This window comes from Perna viridis, chromosome 1, assembly GCF_037379345.1.
Source record: "Perna viridis isolate PV_CMFRI_1.1 ecotype Kerala chromosome 1, ASM3737934v1, whole genome shotgun sequence".
Classification (NCBI taxonomy): domain Eukaryota; kingdom Metazoa; phylum Mollusca; class Bivalvia; order Mytilida; family Mytilidae; genus Perna; species Perna viridis.
In genome coordinates, this window is record NC_142445.1 from 40,513,845 (window position 1) to 40,531,864 (window position 18,020).

General features: G+C 32.2%; 1 protein-coding gene across 1 annotated transcript; it reads left to right on the top strand.

The window, feature by feature from the left end:
* Positions 1-2,566: 2,566 nt before the first annotated feature.
* LOC148628758 (uncharacterized) lies at positions 2,567-10,051 on the top strand. The gene is made up of 5 exons (XM_088570303.1): positions 2,567-2,639; positions 5,267-5,446; positions 6,536-6,847; positions 8,744-8,816; positions 9,874-10,051. The coding sequence occupies exons 2-5, from the start codon at positions 5,344-5,346 to the stop codon at positions 10,049-10,051; spliced, it is 666 nt and encodes a 221-aa protein (XP_088426429.1). The 5' UTR covers positions 2,567-2,639; positions 5,267-5,343.
* Positions 10,052-18,020: the final 7,969 nt, after the last annotated feature.

Genomic DNA, 18,020 nt, shown 5'->3' on the forward strand with positions numbered 1-18,020 from the left:
ACTGACATTCATACTATTTAAAAAACAATTCTAGAATAAAGTTTTATTAAAATACAGGACGGACTGACGGAAATCGATTCATTTTTAAACGCTACATATTTCTTTCGAATTGGACATCGTCGCTTTCAAGAAAGTAAGATAACTAAAACAAACTTAAGCATCGAAAGTTACCATTTTTGGAAACCTGATTGATTTATTAAAAGAACAATCGAATAAAACTGAGCCAAAATCTTATAAGTCTTCTGAACTAATTAACAAATGAAATGATCAGTGAATCTTCTATATTTTGTAGTAAGTTAAAAAAAGATGTATTTCTAATTTTTATTTTATGCAAAATTTACCTAGCTTATGAAGCTCTTTGAATGATAACGAAAACAATATACAAAGTGTAAAAACCAAAATTGAACTATTTAAGTAAAGGTAAATGATTGTCAATAAACTTACGAATCTAATAAATACAGTGTTAATTGCTTTAATGGGAATAGGTATCAAACTACACACATATGTATTACATTGTTCACAATATCATGGCAAATTTAAAATCTTGTAATTGCCTTTTTTTGTTTGGGAGTCATATGTATATTACTCCTGGTATTTTTAGCAATCATTGAAGTTTGTTTTTACAAAACCGGTCGATTTGTTTGTTGTTAAAGCTGTCTTAAATGAGTTTAAAAAAGGTTATATTCCTATCCCTTTAAGCCTCTAAAAGGCTCTATCATTTGTCGAAGCGATGGTAGCCTTGTTGCCTTCGACTTGAACATAGACTTTACATAGTTGTGAAAACTGTCATCGCTAATGTCCTAAAAGGTGAACAACAAATTATAATGCACGGAAAAAAGCAAATTATAATTATTAGCCTATAAATGTGTTTGTTTTTATACCTGTCTTTAATGAGTTTTAAAAATATATCATATTCCTATGCATATGATGTCTCAAAAATATTGCTATAGATTCCAACAATATGGTTAAATGCATTTAAGTGATATAAAGTTAAACCAATTATTAGGTTTATAAGATATATAGGAAATCGGTGTGTTTCATTTTTAAGGAAGTCACAAAATGTGACAAAAAAGGAACCGTATTTACAGAAGGAGATCTCACAGAAATATGTTTGTTTGTTTGTTGGGGTTTAACGTCCGAGCAGCAGAAAGGTGTTGAATGTAAAATTAAAATATTGCATTAAATGTAAAAACATTTTTTGCAAAGTTTCCAAATATTTCCTGAAATATTTGAAGTCAATATTTTACGCGATTCTATTTCACGTATATGAGTGATTGCTATAACAAATTGAATAGCTGATTCTGACTAATTTTTATTGAACATAGAAACTAAAAGGAGTCTATTCAAAGAAACGTGTAACTGATTCCGTGACATGTTTACATGAAGAAGAGAGAAATCCAGATGGAATGCGTAGAATGGTTTGTACTTGTACTTTGTACTTGTGCTACATTTATACATTAAATACATGTTCTTATTATAGACAATTTTCTAGATACCGGTTTACTAATAAAAATTGTCTGTCCAACCTTTTTTTTTATTGATACAGTCTGTGTTAGACTCCCATGCGTCTTCAGCGGTCTGGTTTGTTACACATGTATATACGAAAGAATCTTATTTTTTTAATCAGACAGCGCTTTTTATTGCACGAAAATTAACTCTATGTTTTTTCTTAAACATGTTTTAAATAAGCTATTAATATCTCTATAGGTAAATAGCTTACTTTTCGTTAGTATTTCTGACTTTCATTTCTCATTTATCAGAAATGTATGTAGTAAATATTAATCTTACAACAATTTCTTGAAATTACAAAAATTAAAATACTTTTAGTAACGCCCCAGTTGCTAACACATGTTTCCCATCATTTAAGTCGTCACTGAAAGTGTTTTCTGATCGTCATCATGGCTTTATTGACCGATATGGATTGCAGGTTTCCTAAATGTCAAATTAGTTATTGTTTTATCTTTTGACTAGTGCTGTTCATTCTCCCTGACTACTTTAGTGCATTATTGGTTTCAGTTGGATTTGTGCTGTTTGTGGTGTGTGTTTTCCCGTGCAATTTTTTGTTATTTTTGAGTCCGACTAGTTCGTCGTATTTTTTTTTTCGGTTTTCCCGGCATTGGTTACTTCTCGGAAGTGCCTCGTCGTATGTTACTTGGGTATACATGGCAGGACAAAGTTCATAATGCAAATACTGGTTTTATCCATTGTGTAATGTTTCAGACTCTAAGTAACTTAAAATGCGAGATGAGGTGAACTTTCTTTTTCAATGTCATACAAATTGTGTTATTTTCCATATCCATTACATCATATATACATATATCAGTAATTCAATCGGTCAGCCCATCATTTCCATTCAATGACAAAAGAGATTTTAGAAACTTAAGTCGAGATTAAAAACATATTTAAAAAAAGATATGGTTTGCTTTTGTTTCAATATTAAATTTGCGTAATGCAAACTAATGCAAAATTCTAATTATGCATTTAAATATCAACAAGCGGAACTATTCTACACCAACTATCATAATTCCTTTATATATGTGTATGCATATACATCTTTTTAGCTCAAGTTAAAAAAAACAAGGATGGAAGATATAAAGAAGATGGTTCATCAACACTTGTACTGGATGCCTACTTTGTTGGTAAGGAAACTTTAAATGTTGCCTCTGATATTTGCTATATTTCTGTTTGTGAGATAATTAATTTACAATAACGGTCATTAAAAGAGGTGGAATGTTGAAACATTGGTAATTTGGGAAATCAGGTATTGTTCTTTTTTACGTCAACGGAATTTAAGAATCGGAACGCTTTTGACTGTGACTGAGGACGCCGCGGATAACGTTACATACTATAACTTGTGTAAGATATGTGTGTATTTAATTTCAAAGAAAAACGCCTTTCTAAATGATCCTTTTTACAAAATAAAATTATGCTATTTGATGTCATGTTTCAACTGGATTGCAAAAAAAATCATCTCACGCAAAGTATGATTTGATATAAACACATTTAAAGCACCTTAATTGACTGTGACATTCAAAATATTTTCAGTTAAAGATAATCAATTACAACTATTTTTAGATATATTTATGGAGAAAGCACTAATATTGAACGACTTTCGATATTTTAGGCAATTTTGACCGTGTGTTGTTGACTCTAATTTGAAATTAATTAGTTTATATATCGGTGTGTTTTGAAGTCACTGGTAAAAACTAATAAAATAAGATATGTAATTATACAAGTTCAACTCGGCGGCTGTTCCAAGAAAAGCAGAGGACGCTTACCCTAATGGTGCACCTGGTCCCTGCACCTAATTTGTATTGGAGTCCGAGTTCCTCATTTACATTTGTTGCTTTGTTTGTATTATTTAGATTATTTTGAGTTCTTTATAGTATGTCACAGTTTACTGTGTCTGGTCTTTGTCCCTGGTTTACATTCGTTTGTTTTCCGCTAGAATCTTGATTCCATCGATTACTCTTTCAAAACTTGAAGCTTGGTTCCCTTCCCTTGAAGTGCAAACAGTCAAGCGACTTCGTGTTAATAAACCCACTAAACATACAGCACTATCATATACCAAACGAAAGAGGACGAACAGAGTTTTTCGTAAATATCAGTTTGAAAAGAAAAATGCTATTGTATGATTAGGTTTTATTTGAGGTTAATTTCATCTTTACAGAAGGTTAGTACATTTAAAGACTTACATATCTCGTTAGTCTGATTCGCCGCGTGTCTCAACTCATACGTTCTACCAGATCTTGCCGAAACTAAGTAGACTTTTGTTTCGCGCTAGAGATCTAACAACTAGGCTTCTGGAACAGGGTTATGTTTCTAAAAGATTGAAGTCATCTCTACAGACGTATTATGGTCGTCATCACGAATTCGTGGATCGTTATGGGTACCCATCTGCACCATGAAAACTGATTTATTCAACGGTCATAGTTTTCCTTTCCTCGTTTGGTTTGTCTACTTCGGACTTAACTTTCTATTAGCAACTCGGCAGGTGTTTCTAGAAAAGCAGAGGACGCTTACCCTATCAGTGCACCTGTTCCATGTTCCCTGTTTTTAGTGGAGTTGCTCATTTGCTTTTGTTACTTTGTATGTATTATTTTAGTTACTTTATGTTCTTTGTTGTGTGTGTCTGTTTTCCATGTCTGGATTACATTCTTTTGATTACTGTTATAACCTTGGTTCCCTTGATTACTCTTGTTATCTATTATATTTTCACGCTCGTTCAACGGAATCGCCTGCACCCGATTCAATAGCAAAAACTTTCATCTCCTTTTTTTATATACCAGAAAAGTTATCGTTCCTTGTCAAAATGTCTCAAGTCTAACAATTCTAATTTCGAAAAAACTAAATAACCTTTTTGGTTTTTGATTAACCAACGAACGAGGAAAGCAGGTTTAATTTGGCCAGGCCTAAAGTTACCATGTTTGAGGTTCTAAGAATGTGTAACAGGCAAATAACCGAGAGTCACGAGTAATTTTTTCTCCAAGCAATGGCTGAAACGTGGAATGAAATTAGGCAACGCTGCAGTGAAATAATGCCATTAACAAATCGGAACGCGCCATGTTTAGGTCAGATATTAATGTTCGTGTGTGTCTCCTGAAAAAAAAGATGCTCCATAAGGTATACCTTCTTATGCACCAATCGATTTGTTTTTCCTCATTTTATTTTAGTTTAGTTTTAGGATTTTGGGAAATTAAAGTTATGAAAATATTAAAATTTTCAAACAATTTTTGTTACTTTTTGCTTTGTTAAAATAACCCCTAAAATAGACGTTTTTTATGCCAAATATCTCTCTTAGAGGGTCCATAAGCCTATTAAAAAGATTAATTCTTTCATAATTATCAACATAAAAAAAAATACAAATAACATGTACATTTTTATTATATCTTCAACTATATACCGTCAGTAGAGATCAGAAACCATGGAAAAGAAAACCTTGGTTTAAACAGCATCATCATGTGTTTCCTCTTTTTTTTTAATTAAAATTAATAAAAGTTATAACAGCAACAACTATTGCCATAATCACAACAGAAAGTAAATGAAAAAAATGTGTCATTCAGCCATTACGCTTTAACACTATATTTTGAAACCTCAATGATCTCTAAAACGTAGATTTTACCATTAAAACTAGGGCTATTATTATATTTTCTTTATGCAATAAATAAACTGTATGACATTGGTTCAATAATGTAAAATAATAATTGAATGTTAGGTACTAAATGTGTAATTATTTGTAAATGCATGGCTTTTAACTATATTTTAGCTAGCACTTTGTTATTCCGTCGACATGCTTCTAGAATGTCCAAAAGGTCCATTATGGGACCAACGTGCAGACTTTAAATGTACAGATACAAGAAAGTACCACTGTCTGCTCGACACAAACGCAAGAATGCATCAATTGGGTACTATGTAGAAAAATGTTTATCACCGAAGCGATACATTGGTAAATATTTTATTATTTTATTTTTATTATATTTTATATGTTTTTAATTGTAAAATCAAAACAAGCTGTCTAAATCTGCCCTTTACACAATAATATCGACAGGTATTGTTGTTCATGTGAGTATCGGTCCTTATGAAATGCCCGACTCTATCCCGTTTTTGCATTTGAAATCAATCATTCGATTGCAGTGTTAAACAAAGCTAATTTTGTCACAAAATTATTATATTATATGAACTCTTTATACATAACCTTTAATAATACAGCACGAAAAACATATAGAGACTGAGAACACTACTTTGAAAAATATTTTTGACATTTCTTTACAAGGAATTTTCAACATAGTCTGTTAGGTTGTACATGAAAGCAAATGTTTAGTTTTATCGGAATTCAGATGTCATTATGAAATACACTGATTAGCAGGGGAAGATATATAACAATCTTTGAAATACAAATATATCTTTATAATTCAGGTTTAATTATTTATGGCATATCAAAATTCAAAACGTGTATTTCTGTATTAAACATAAATAAATAAAAACGTCAGTGAACTCGTTTTGTGACAGCTAATAAGGAGTCTGATAATATCATTATAGTACACGTCAGGCAAAAACTTCACATTGAAATCTGGCACGTTGAAATCACAGATGATACGATTGGCATGAATTCAAAAGCATATTTTAATAAAATTATACAATATATTTCTTTTTAAATGTCAATAATTGTAGTCGATATTTGGTATCGGAAGGTATATTGTTCAAATGCAGTTTTGTAGGGCATTTATTTAATTAGTAAAGTTTGAATTTCATTATAAATAATGACATAAAAAATGGGAACAAATTATTCAGATACATTAACCGATGAACATGTACTAGTTTGGGACTAGGCTTACACGAAATAATAAAAGTACATACTAAAAACTAGGTTATACAATTTTTAAAACTTCTAAATGTACTAGTGTTGGAAGGTTTTGCATCAGAAAACATATCTAATTTCTTACTGTAGTCAGAAATGACATATTCATTTGATAACTTTTAAATTTGTCTTGTAAAGACTCACTTTTATTTAACTTTTGATGTGATGCTATTGCAGGTAAACGCTACGTGTTCAGTGGTAATCTGAATGCTCTTGATTGTGATGATACAAGATACACGCCACAACCTATCTTGTCCCAAAATACAAGAAATTCCGAGTGCCCTTTTCATAAATCACTTTGTAATGAAGAAGGCCAGATTATTGTCGATAATGGAACAACAGAAACTGACAGAGCTTGTCGATGTAACTATTGGGAAGGCTATAATTATGTAAGAAAGCCTGCAAATCCTTGCAAATATTACCCGGATAAAGAAGACTGTTCCTGCTACATCAACCAATGCTCTGATCCAACAAAAATGTTATCGCCAGGTAATGATAATAAAAATTGTAAATCATATTATGAAATGAACATATTAATATTATTTATATATGATTTAATTTGATTGTTTATTTTTCAAGATAGATTATTTTATAACTTGGTACTCTGACGTCATTAACATTGATCGGTCAGCAGTCCGCAATTCAAATAACTCGAAATTAAATACGGCCTTGATAAAAGAACAAATCTTGTTATTGACTTTAATCTATTAAAACTTGAATTATAAGGTTTTTTTTTTTAAGTTTTGACCAAATTCTACTCGTATAACCAAATTTAGGGCAGTTCAGGCTTGGTATTAAATTAACTGCTTTGTGGTTCATGGAGCGTAAACTTCCCCAAAGTCGGACTTTTCGCATAACCCGATCAACAATAAAAAAAATATCCTTAAATTAATATATATTTTCAAAACGAAAAGCTCAATATGAATAGATCGAGTATGGATAATCAGAGTAACTTACTTAATGTTGCACTTTTGCTGTTGATTTGACACTAGCTGGATTTTTTAAAGTGACAATTACGTGCTTTTAACGAGATGAAACAAATTAATTTCTTGTTTATTTTAAATCATCTTCACTACAACATTGAAAACCTTTTTTTTTAAAACCACAACCTTCCATATCCTGATATGAGTGATCGTAATCATACATATGTTTTTTTTCTGTACATGTTTATGGTAGCAATACGATTATTCTGGTCAAAAGGGAACTAAATCGAACACATTTTAATACAATTTATTTTCTTCTCGTGAAACACTGATGTAACTGATGCAGACATATTGTTAATCTGATGACAAAAAAAACATCCAGATGAAATATAATTAATCTCACTGTAATCTCACTGAGGTTTACTTTAGAGCTGCACGAGTACTTTAATATCTAACCCCGTTGACATTTGGTTGAAATTTTTGATATTTTTTTTTAAAGCATGAGCATTTATGAGTAATGTTTAGTGAGAAATATTCTTGTAAAAATTTCTTTTTAAATGAGGTTTTAGCTATCGTTTGATAACCGGGATACCTAAAGAGGTAGTTGTTGAATAAAAGATCGGCCCCAAAATACAATAAAATATCTTATTTGTTGCGAATAATAGAATTTGGTTTATATTTTAACAAGTGGTAATGTAGCATCGTCTCTGTAAAAACCAGTTTTCTTTCACTTAATGCTATGAAATAATCATGATATCATAAAAACATGTTCTGTTGTTGGAAAATAAGGAAATTATTGGAACATTAAAAACTTACGATAATAGACGATTAAGTAGCACATTTTGTTCATGATGTCTTTCATAATGTTGTTTTGTAATATTAATTCAAAAGTATGTACAAAAGTCAGTTTTGTCTATCAGATGTTCAAATGCACTATATTTGAAAAAATAGAAAGGTATTTTATATAGGGGCCATATTAAGCCTGTACAGCCTTACATCTTACAAAATTCTAATAACTGAAATTAGAAATAAGTGTACTTATTCTGATTTAGAGAAGTAAGTATTCTGATTATGTATTCTTTGAAAAGAAAGAAGAAAAATAGTTCGGATGTTAGAGGTACTACATAAAATATGATAGTAATTCACATTTAAGCAAATAGTGTGTGGCTTAGTGTCAAGCACTATTTCTCCTGTAAACAGTAAGTGATAACCTATGAGCCTGACATTGCAGGTTCATCAACAAACTGTTGTACTTTTGTTTGTTTGATGTCAAAAATTGAATTTGACTGTCTTGTAGCAATGTTTTTACAAGGGCTTTGTTCAAAAAATCATTTTAATACATAATTTGTCAATGAATAGAAAAGAAGTTGAAAGTTGAGCAGCCGGTTATTTAAATCCTCTATAACCTTGAAAAGTTGATAACCTGCGGTCATATTAAAATAATGAAAACTTTATTTTCCAGACTATGAATGCGAGACACGAGACGTAATCAAGTTTTTTATATGTGATATCATAATAGCAAAACCAAAACAAAGGTAAGCTAAGAATCCGACAAAATGAAGTGTATATACAAGCTAGAAAACAGAAACAACAAACGATGACCCAATTTTACTGGAGGCAGTCTAATTACTTATTTCATTCTGCCGAAAAATATTTTGTTTTAGAAAGAATGCTACGTAAGAGTCAGTTCATTTCAATATTACTTGTCCCAAATTACTGCATAACATATTTGATCGTTCGTCATGTGGTATTTCAGGCAATAGTGGAGAGGTTGATGGTCATAATTTAATCTTCGTTGTATTTTACACACACTTGAATAAAAGAACTGAATTAAAAAGTGACCTCCTTTTGTGAATTCTTTACCTCAAAGAAAATTTGTAAAAGAATGAATTTCATAAAATTGTTAGCTATATAATGTATATATAAGTGTAAAGAAAAATTCTGTTGACTTCTGAAGAATCAATCATCACTAATTGCAATCAATTAAACACAGTTTAAACACTTATTAAATACAGTGGGCATGATTTTTCGCCGGTTAGCCGTTTTTGCACGGTGATTTGTTCTGTGTTCATTCGATAATTCTTTTTTTGGCATTGATTTATTTACAAAGTCAATATATAGTGTAGTTATTCAGGATAAAACATTGGAATGTTTATTCTGAATTACTACACTATATATGGAAAGATGAAATGGTTGATTTTAGACTCATTTCTAGCATGGACACAAATGAAAGCTCAAACTTAAAATTGACATATTAATGGTTATATACCAAAATGCCAAGAATTCACATAGTCATGTACTGACTTATCATGGTTATCATTTAATTACGATATTAGAATTTGTATAACTTAGACAAGTTCCTCGGATAAGAAGAGGTTAAAAACTGCCGAGTTCGCAGACTTAAAATTAACATAATCGCAATTAAATGGTAAAACAAAATTTAATTATTTAGAAGATTACATGATAATTACAGCATAAAGTGAAAGACATCATCGGCCAAAAAAAAAAAAAAAAAAAAAAAAAAAATAAAGAAAAAAACGGCTCATTGAAGAACAACCATACCCACTGTGTAACATGTCTTTTTTATTTCAGATTTGGAACCGCGGCAGCTCCTGTGGTGACGACTATTGAACCACTACATAATTATAGTGAGTATCATAGTTCATCGGATAAGGTGGACGGCACACCAACTCATCTACTTAATTATAATTTACAGGCACCTTCAAACTTCCCATTCACAATACAATATGTCGTCAAAGGATATCTTTGATTCGTATATAAGCATAAGCCTATATTTGAGTCGAGATGGCTAAGAAATGCTACACATCTGAAAAAAAACCCATGTGCTTGATTTTTGCAAATATATTGGACTCATTTTTGTCTATTCTTTAAGGTATGGAAATATGAGAGGTCAAATGGCCCTAATTTTGTTTTTTTTTTATAAATTTCACAAATGTTCGTTTAAACTGAAAGATATATAATAACTGTAATTAATAATTAAAACCAACAAAAACACCCCTATAAAAACACAAACGCAAAGAATAACACGCAAACCAACGAAATATTAAAACGCGAAAAAAAGCAATAAAAAAACACAACCCGGGAAAAAAATATTATTTGGTAATACAACAATATGAATACAATTATATCAAACAAAAGATAGGAACAGATAGTTGGATACATCGTTATCTTCTTTCTAAAGGAAAGGAAAGCTAAGTATATAAGAAATGGTGAAAATTGAATTCTCATGGTACAGATTGATACAACCATAACAAGTTCATTATGACGACCATAAATCCTTTGTTGTGATGACTTTAATAATGCAGCAACATAACCCGGTTCCAGAAAAAAAACTAAATGTAAGAGGTCTAGCACTGTAAGAAATTAGCACTAGCGTCGGCAAGCTGTGGTACAACGTATGATTTGTGATATGTAAACATCATATAAAGGGGATAATTGAACGTTACGCCGACAGTGATGTCACGCCGATCATTGTTAATTAAATGGTTGATTTATACGGAAGTCATTTTACGTTCGTTAATTCAGATAACTCAGAGACACGCTCATCACGCAGATTTTAATGCCGTGCCTAAAAGATAACTTCAATGCCGTCCACTGAGGTTATACAATAACAATGTCCAGATCTAATGAGCAGCAACAAACAAGAATTAGCGTTAATCACCGAATCATTGTAGAAGAAACAGAAAGTGTTCCTAACAATGGACAATTCAATTCAAGATTCAGCAAAAACAAAGTTAAGAGAAGAAAATTATGGAAACATATGACTATAACTTACAGTTAGAAGCCACAATTCGTTTTTTTTAAGGACTTTCTAAATCCAATCAAATTAAAAGAAAAGGTCATAGCCCAGTCAACGCTGAGTGTAACTAATACTACTAGTACATAGTCCGAATCTATCTGATCTAGTCCATCAATTCCATATAATATGAATCAAAACGCACATCCATGCAATAACCAATCGACGATAGTCGAAAAATGTACAAGAAACTCACGCATTTAAAGCACAAACAAAATGAGGCTGAGAGATGTTTTTTGGGGAGAATGTTTCACACACGCTTATACTGAACTTAATGAAGTTATATAACAGAAAGCAAGATCGGTCAATAGAGCTAAGTTAATGACGCATACACACGAAAGCTTATTTACCATATTGCCTAGCCTTACCATAACCGGAAATAGTTTGAACTCGTTTTTATTACCACAATTATATTAGCATCAGAGGATTAGAATCCCTGATACAGAATCATGAAGCCTACGGTGCACTTTTGACACCTATATATATTATAAGCCAAATTCCCACCTGACAGAAAAAGTAAAAAATGAGATACGAAATACAATGGAGATGTAAACTTGTTTCGCAAAGCGATAAGTAAGGAATTAAAAGTACAAGAAGCAGGTCTGATGATTTTTTTATGATGAAGCTACAACAACCGTTTCGTTTTTGTAAAAGGCCACTACAAAGGCCTTTTTACAAAGATAAAAAGAACCCGACTTTTGGGCATGCGACAAAAGTATGCGTTTATTGCGAAATGCTTTACCATTTCAACGGATGTACTAAAGTGAGGAAGAGCGTAGACCGATACGCGATTTTAAGAAAAACAACCAGCTATGATTGAATTGTCTGGGAAAACACAGAGCTTCAGAATGTTAATACAAAAACTGACAAGAAACATCACACAAGTTGATCACACAAAAATAAATTCACTAAACGACCACCAGTGTAATTAGAGTGAACACAGAATAGGATGACACATTACTAAACGTTATATACCACATTAATGCCATTAGTTCAAATTCACAAAGAAGTTTTATCGATATTTGAAATTTTCAAAATATGGCACAAAAATATCTATACTGCCGTTAATATCCTATTTGGCGAATGATCGAAGAAGTCATTTAAATATGTAGACTTAGCCACTCAAGTACAAATTAAGCCATATGGAACCGCCACAATATATCTTGCTACTGAAATTGTAGAAGCCGACAACTACCCTATTTATCAAGCTCGGGCACTCTGTGAACGTAGACCGGAAATTTGAAATATTAATTGTGCCGATTTCTAAAGGAAAATAGTTAAAGATAGAGAAATCAGTTGTCGAGGCCCAACTGCAGGTACCTCAAAGCTAAGATACCATCTTTCCGGTCCACTGAATGAACAATAAAGTAACAAAACTTCGTCTAATTTTAAGTATTTTGATGGACTATATACTATACACGATTTGGAACATTTTATTTTAACTTATAATCACTGGGTAGTCCTTCAACAACTCAAAGGAAAAAACTGATTCCTACGAACTATATGAGAAGTCCGGGATCCAGAACAATAATAATCAATACTATACTAACTTACCATGGTTGGATAAATGCCAAGAACTACCTGCTAATAAGAACATAAATATGAAGAGGATAGCCGGGGGCTAGGCGCTCTGCCCACAGAGCAACTGGGATGTGTGCCCCAGGTGGTGGAATGGGGTACCCCTGGCGTGTTACATGCTGGGGTTGTCAGGCTATAATACGGAAAACCTGACCGCAAACCATAGTAGTGCACCATGTTGGGAAAGATTCCACATTCTTTGCATGTTAAAGAACCCTGCTTTGGTATTCGATGGAGTAGGAAGCTTTGCGCTCCGCCACAGGAGGCTAAATTACTCGAGTCTACCCGTCCCTCCCTTTTATCTTGTGGCAATCAAAATTTATCGACCCTATTATCCTTGTGTCTCATCCTTTTTTTCATTTCATCATCACTATTTCATGTTAATTGTATCATCCCTTTCATGTTCATCGCCTGAATATAACTGAAATATTGCTGTTTGGGCGTTAAACCCATATAATCAACTAATCAATCTTTCAGATTAGATACCGAAGTCAAAAATGTGATTATATTTCTTGGTTGAGTGACCTGAAAAAAAGATGTCAGTCCATCAATTACGTATTAATTCAAAGTCATATTGTTTGGACTACATGCTCTCCGTTCATATTGAGTACAACATTGGTAAAACACCTTAAAGCTAACCCTTGTAGTACATCAGACTTATTGAAGAAATTTTCATACGTGAAAAACGACTTGTTAAGCTTTAGAACTTTAGAACGATTTTTTACACAATGTTTGATTTAATCTACGGTCTTTGAGGTCATACAATATAGCTTTGCGAGATCATGCCAAACAGGAAGACTGTCTAGATACCTACAATCTTATCTAAATTCTAGGCTGCGTTGGAAAATTGGATCTGACAAATTACTATTCCAGAATAATATATCAAATATCAAAAAATTCACAACAAAACGGGAAGTTTCAAGATAGTCATTCAAGATATATAACCCGTTTAAAATATTAAGCACTTTAACAGCACGTACAAAGATACTTTTGCAAAAGGTGTGGGAACAAAAAATTGTAATGGACTCGTGTTTGCCAAACGAAATTCAAATTGAAGTTGAACATATTATCTAAAGATTTGCAGAAGGCTGTAAAGTTTGAATAACCATGATACTACTTTACAAATCAATCAACAGAAGGAGAAAACAATACGCTTCGCATACTCACAGAGTAATCAAAAGAACCAAGAATAGAGCGCAAACTAAAAGAATATATTGCAAAGATTGACAAGGCAGGGAAAACAGACACACACAACAAAGAACATGAACAAAATAAATTAAAACATGCAGAGAAACAAAAGGTAAACCTGATTTAGACGCCAGTTAAAATGCATAAGACGCTTGTGCGTATATTGTCTGTAGAAACCAATCCGTCTTTGTGATTGTGAGGAGTCGAGTCGCCCTTGACGCCATTACACAACCTAAATTGGAGCAACTAGAGAACTTGCAGTTGCAGTTGCAAGACTTGCTAAACATTTATACATTAACACTAGAAACACGGATGTGCATTTTCGAGGCGAAAGCCAAATAGTGCTTAAATGATTACATTCGCAAAAACCGTTAAGTGTTCCTAGCAAATCAGGTGAAAGAATTTAAAAAAATCTTTTAAAAAACTGGCTAGTAACTTAACGGAAGAAATGATATATGTCAACATCCTGCATTTGAAGAGGAATTGAATTGCCTTGATAATTCGGACACGAAGTCATCAATCGCCCGACAGTTACAACTCAATACTGATGAAAAAAAAAAATTTTATACTGTAGAGGAAGAATTGCAATGTATACTTAAATGAAAACACGAAGCATCTGATTTTGCTTCGATCGATGCACCAGTTTACGACACTAACTGTTAATGATGCACAGAAAGGATGGGTAAATTAACAGTGAACCATCTATTTACTGGTTTTGACCGCGTTTAAAACACATTTTACGAAAGTGTACCATTTGCTGTAATATTTTTGGAAATTTTTACCCTAAATTAATTCACCACTGCTCTCGATGGTTGATAAGAGGAGCATTTACCACTTAAAGTTACTGTAGTCTATTTCCCAGCACCATTGCACATTAAAAAAATGATAATACTATATTAAAGGCTAACATCTGCCTATTTACCTGTGCATCCTCGCGAGTATAACATTTGAAAATTGTTCAAAACCTTACAGAGGAATCTTTCTAGATTATTTTAAAGGTCGATCAGTACCTCATGCATACAAGGTTATCCGACAATGGAACCACTTCTATTGTAGCTTCAAAGGAAATCGTGAATTCAAACCTACTAGGTACCACTTTGAAATTCATCCCCAAACTTGAACTGTGGCATGGGGTAACGCATGATCGGATTAACGAAAATGTGTATGAAGAAAGTGTTATGTGATCTTTTGTTAATATGGAAACTTTACAGAATGTATAACTGAAATAAAAGCGGTCTTAAATGACAAAACTATAACATATATGTCCACGGATATCAACGAACCCGTGCCACTCTAATCATCACATCTTTTGTGTGTCAACACAATCACGTATATGCCAAGAAATCCTAAAAATACAAATTTGACAATGTAGCATGCCGATTACAATAAACGACCTTACGCGAAGAATGATATAATCACAGATTTTTGGGGCAGATGGCAAAATGAATACTTGATCATTGTGCTAATAGGGAACTTTTGGGTTATGATACCTCTCCTTTTTGGAGAAGTATTGCGTATATTATTAGCCGATCAAAATGTTCAACACTAGTACTTCCGGTTATAGTTGTGAACGTAAACAATGTCGATGTCTAACATATTCTTTGCGAGAAATTTTAGTTGGATGCTAGTTCCCGACCTGAAATCGTATTTAATGGACAGAGGAATCTGATGTCCATTCTACAGAATGTCGGCGTTGGTTCGTTTGTGTGAAACAGCTATGGAATTAGACTTGGAAGTGAAAACAACAGCAGACGATTATCACGTTATGGACATGACACGACGAACAGTTCAGGTGAATGGATCAAAAGTTATTTTACCTAGCATAATCGATGTGCAAAACTGGTCCCCTGTTTTAAAACACTTCCAGTGATAGGGCTTTATGATGTTCTGATTTATTTAATGAAGAATATTTACTGGAGTGAAGATATGTTGGCATCTCTGAAAGATGATAATGATTATAAACTGCCTTTGGCTAACCATATACAGAGTGTAGAAATTATACAGTTATGTCACACAGAGTTAATATATCTAAAGTCAAGCTGCATACCAGAAACAAGGCATTCAGAAAAGCCATACACAACCTGGCTACTGGTCAAGTCTGATAGGCATGTTAAAATTGGAGGCTACACATGTGTAAGTTCTGTATTATAATAAATGTACATTAGATTGTTACAACGGAAAGAACACCAAAAAGGAATGAAATCATCATAAACCAGATTCTAGCCCCTCTTTTTCAAACATAACAAAAACTTCCAGTTTTAATATGTATAGGCAGGCCGTGCATAATTTGTTACTGTGTACAATGGCAGATTTCAAGGGGGCCAAATCAGGAGCCCCAAATTTTTCAAGATGTGGATACTACATCATAAAGTACAATTCTGAAAAACAAATTTGCTTGAGGAATTATCAATTCAGTTAGAGTTGTTTTTACCAATCATGAAATAGAGAAACGCATCTACAAGATTTGCAAAGTTAATCAGTCTGTTTCTTTTTAAATACTCTCTCTGACTTCAGTTATGAAAGTGAAAATGAAATAGAAGAACAAACTCCACTGACTATCAAACAGCTCGCAGAGAAAATCAAATTCGGAAATAACAATGTTGAATTTTTAGACTGTGTTAACTAATAAATAAAAATGTTAGCATTCAAATTGGAATAAAATTATCAGAGCAGGAATGTGACCCTTACATGTAATTTTTACTGGATCTACATGCATGTTCATGCAGTCTGCTATACTAATTGTATATTTTATTTTTTTTTATTTACAAAATTCTAAGATTAAATAATGTTAAATGCCAAAGAATTTTTTTCTAACTGAAGAAGTTACATATAAGCCATATTGGCTTCTTTTGAAATTAAATTATCAATGGCAAAAGGTTGGAACTGAAAACATGTCCCGGCCTGCATTAATACTAATATGCAAAGTTTAGAGTTTATAAACTATAGTGGGAGTAATATTAAATACATCTTAGTTGCTTAAAATTCACAGCATGCACAATTGCTGAAAAGGTTTAATTCTTAACAGTATACAAATAAAAAATGATACAAACCTGAAAAAGATACATGCAAATACACAAGGTTAGACTATATGTAGCATTACTTCACAAGTTGTTTATCAAGGTTGCAAAATAAAAAAAAACAGCTACTTTTACCATATGTTTGGCCAGTGGTTTATATTTTAAATCCAACACACCTGAAAACATTCGAAATTTCTTTAATCTCTGTCCTTTCTCATGTTTCTACATGAATTCTATGACAAGTCCTTACTTTTAGTAAGTCTTACATCTGCTGATATAAGTCGACGACCTTTGCTCCATTTACAATTCCGTGTAAATGGAGGAATCTCAAGTGTTGCTCGCCTATCTAATAAAATATCTCTTATGGTACAACCTCTATTTTCCATGATTTCATATCCTGGACGAATCAAATAAAAAAGCCACAATTTCCGTAATAAATCTATCTCATGTATTTCCTCTCCACAGGTTAGAAATAAAATTGAATGCACCTGACGGAGTTATACTCACTATAACTTTAAATGTGTTATGATTTTTGTAGTTACTATAAGTTATAACTTGAGCTGTTGATGATCCAGGTTTTTGAATAAATAGTTCAGTGCAGTTTATAATGGCAATAGTCTTTCGAAATTTTTTTCTCACATGTAACATTTAAATGATGTACATATATACTGGAGTGGAGTGGAGATTCGGGTAATGAAAAGAGCTATACATGTGTATTTCTATCTCACTGAGAATACTGAACTTATAATAGTGAATATATAACATGATTCTTATATACGAGAAAGCTAGCACATACAGTTACAAGAAGCACAGATAGCTGATCATGTATCAATTACCTTGTAATATAAAATGTATTCATTTCTAGTACATACATATATCAGGTTACATTGGTAACAACTGCCTATCCTTAAATGATACATCTCAATTCAGTAGTTTCATTACAATGTTCATAATCATAAAGGCAATTTTAGTTAAAATAATTTGGCATCTTTCTAAACTTCCAAAATTATTTCAAACAAAAGTCCTTACAAAATGATGACGTTACAAGCAATAAAGTGTTTTCTCAAAATAAAAAAAAAAAAATATTATACAACTTTGTATTAAACCACATCCTACCAAACAGTCCTTACAACTGGGCT

Bases quoted from the DNA above. Each gene is read 5' to 3' on its own strand.
- LOC148628758 (XM_088570303.1), top strand. From the start codon at position 5,344: ATGTACAGATACAAGAAAGTACCACTGTCTGCTCGACACAAACGCAAG. The intron at 6,848-8,743 runs GTAATGATAATA...TTTATTTTCCAG, and splicing joins AACAAAAATGTTATCGCCAG to ACTATGAATGCGAGACACGA. The intron at 8,817-9,873 runs GTAAGCTAAGAA...TTTTTATTTCAG, and splicing joins ATAGCAAAACCAAAACAAAG to ATTTGGAACCGCGGCAGCTC.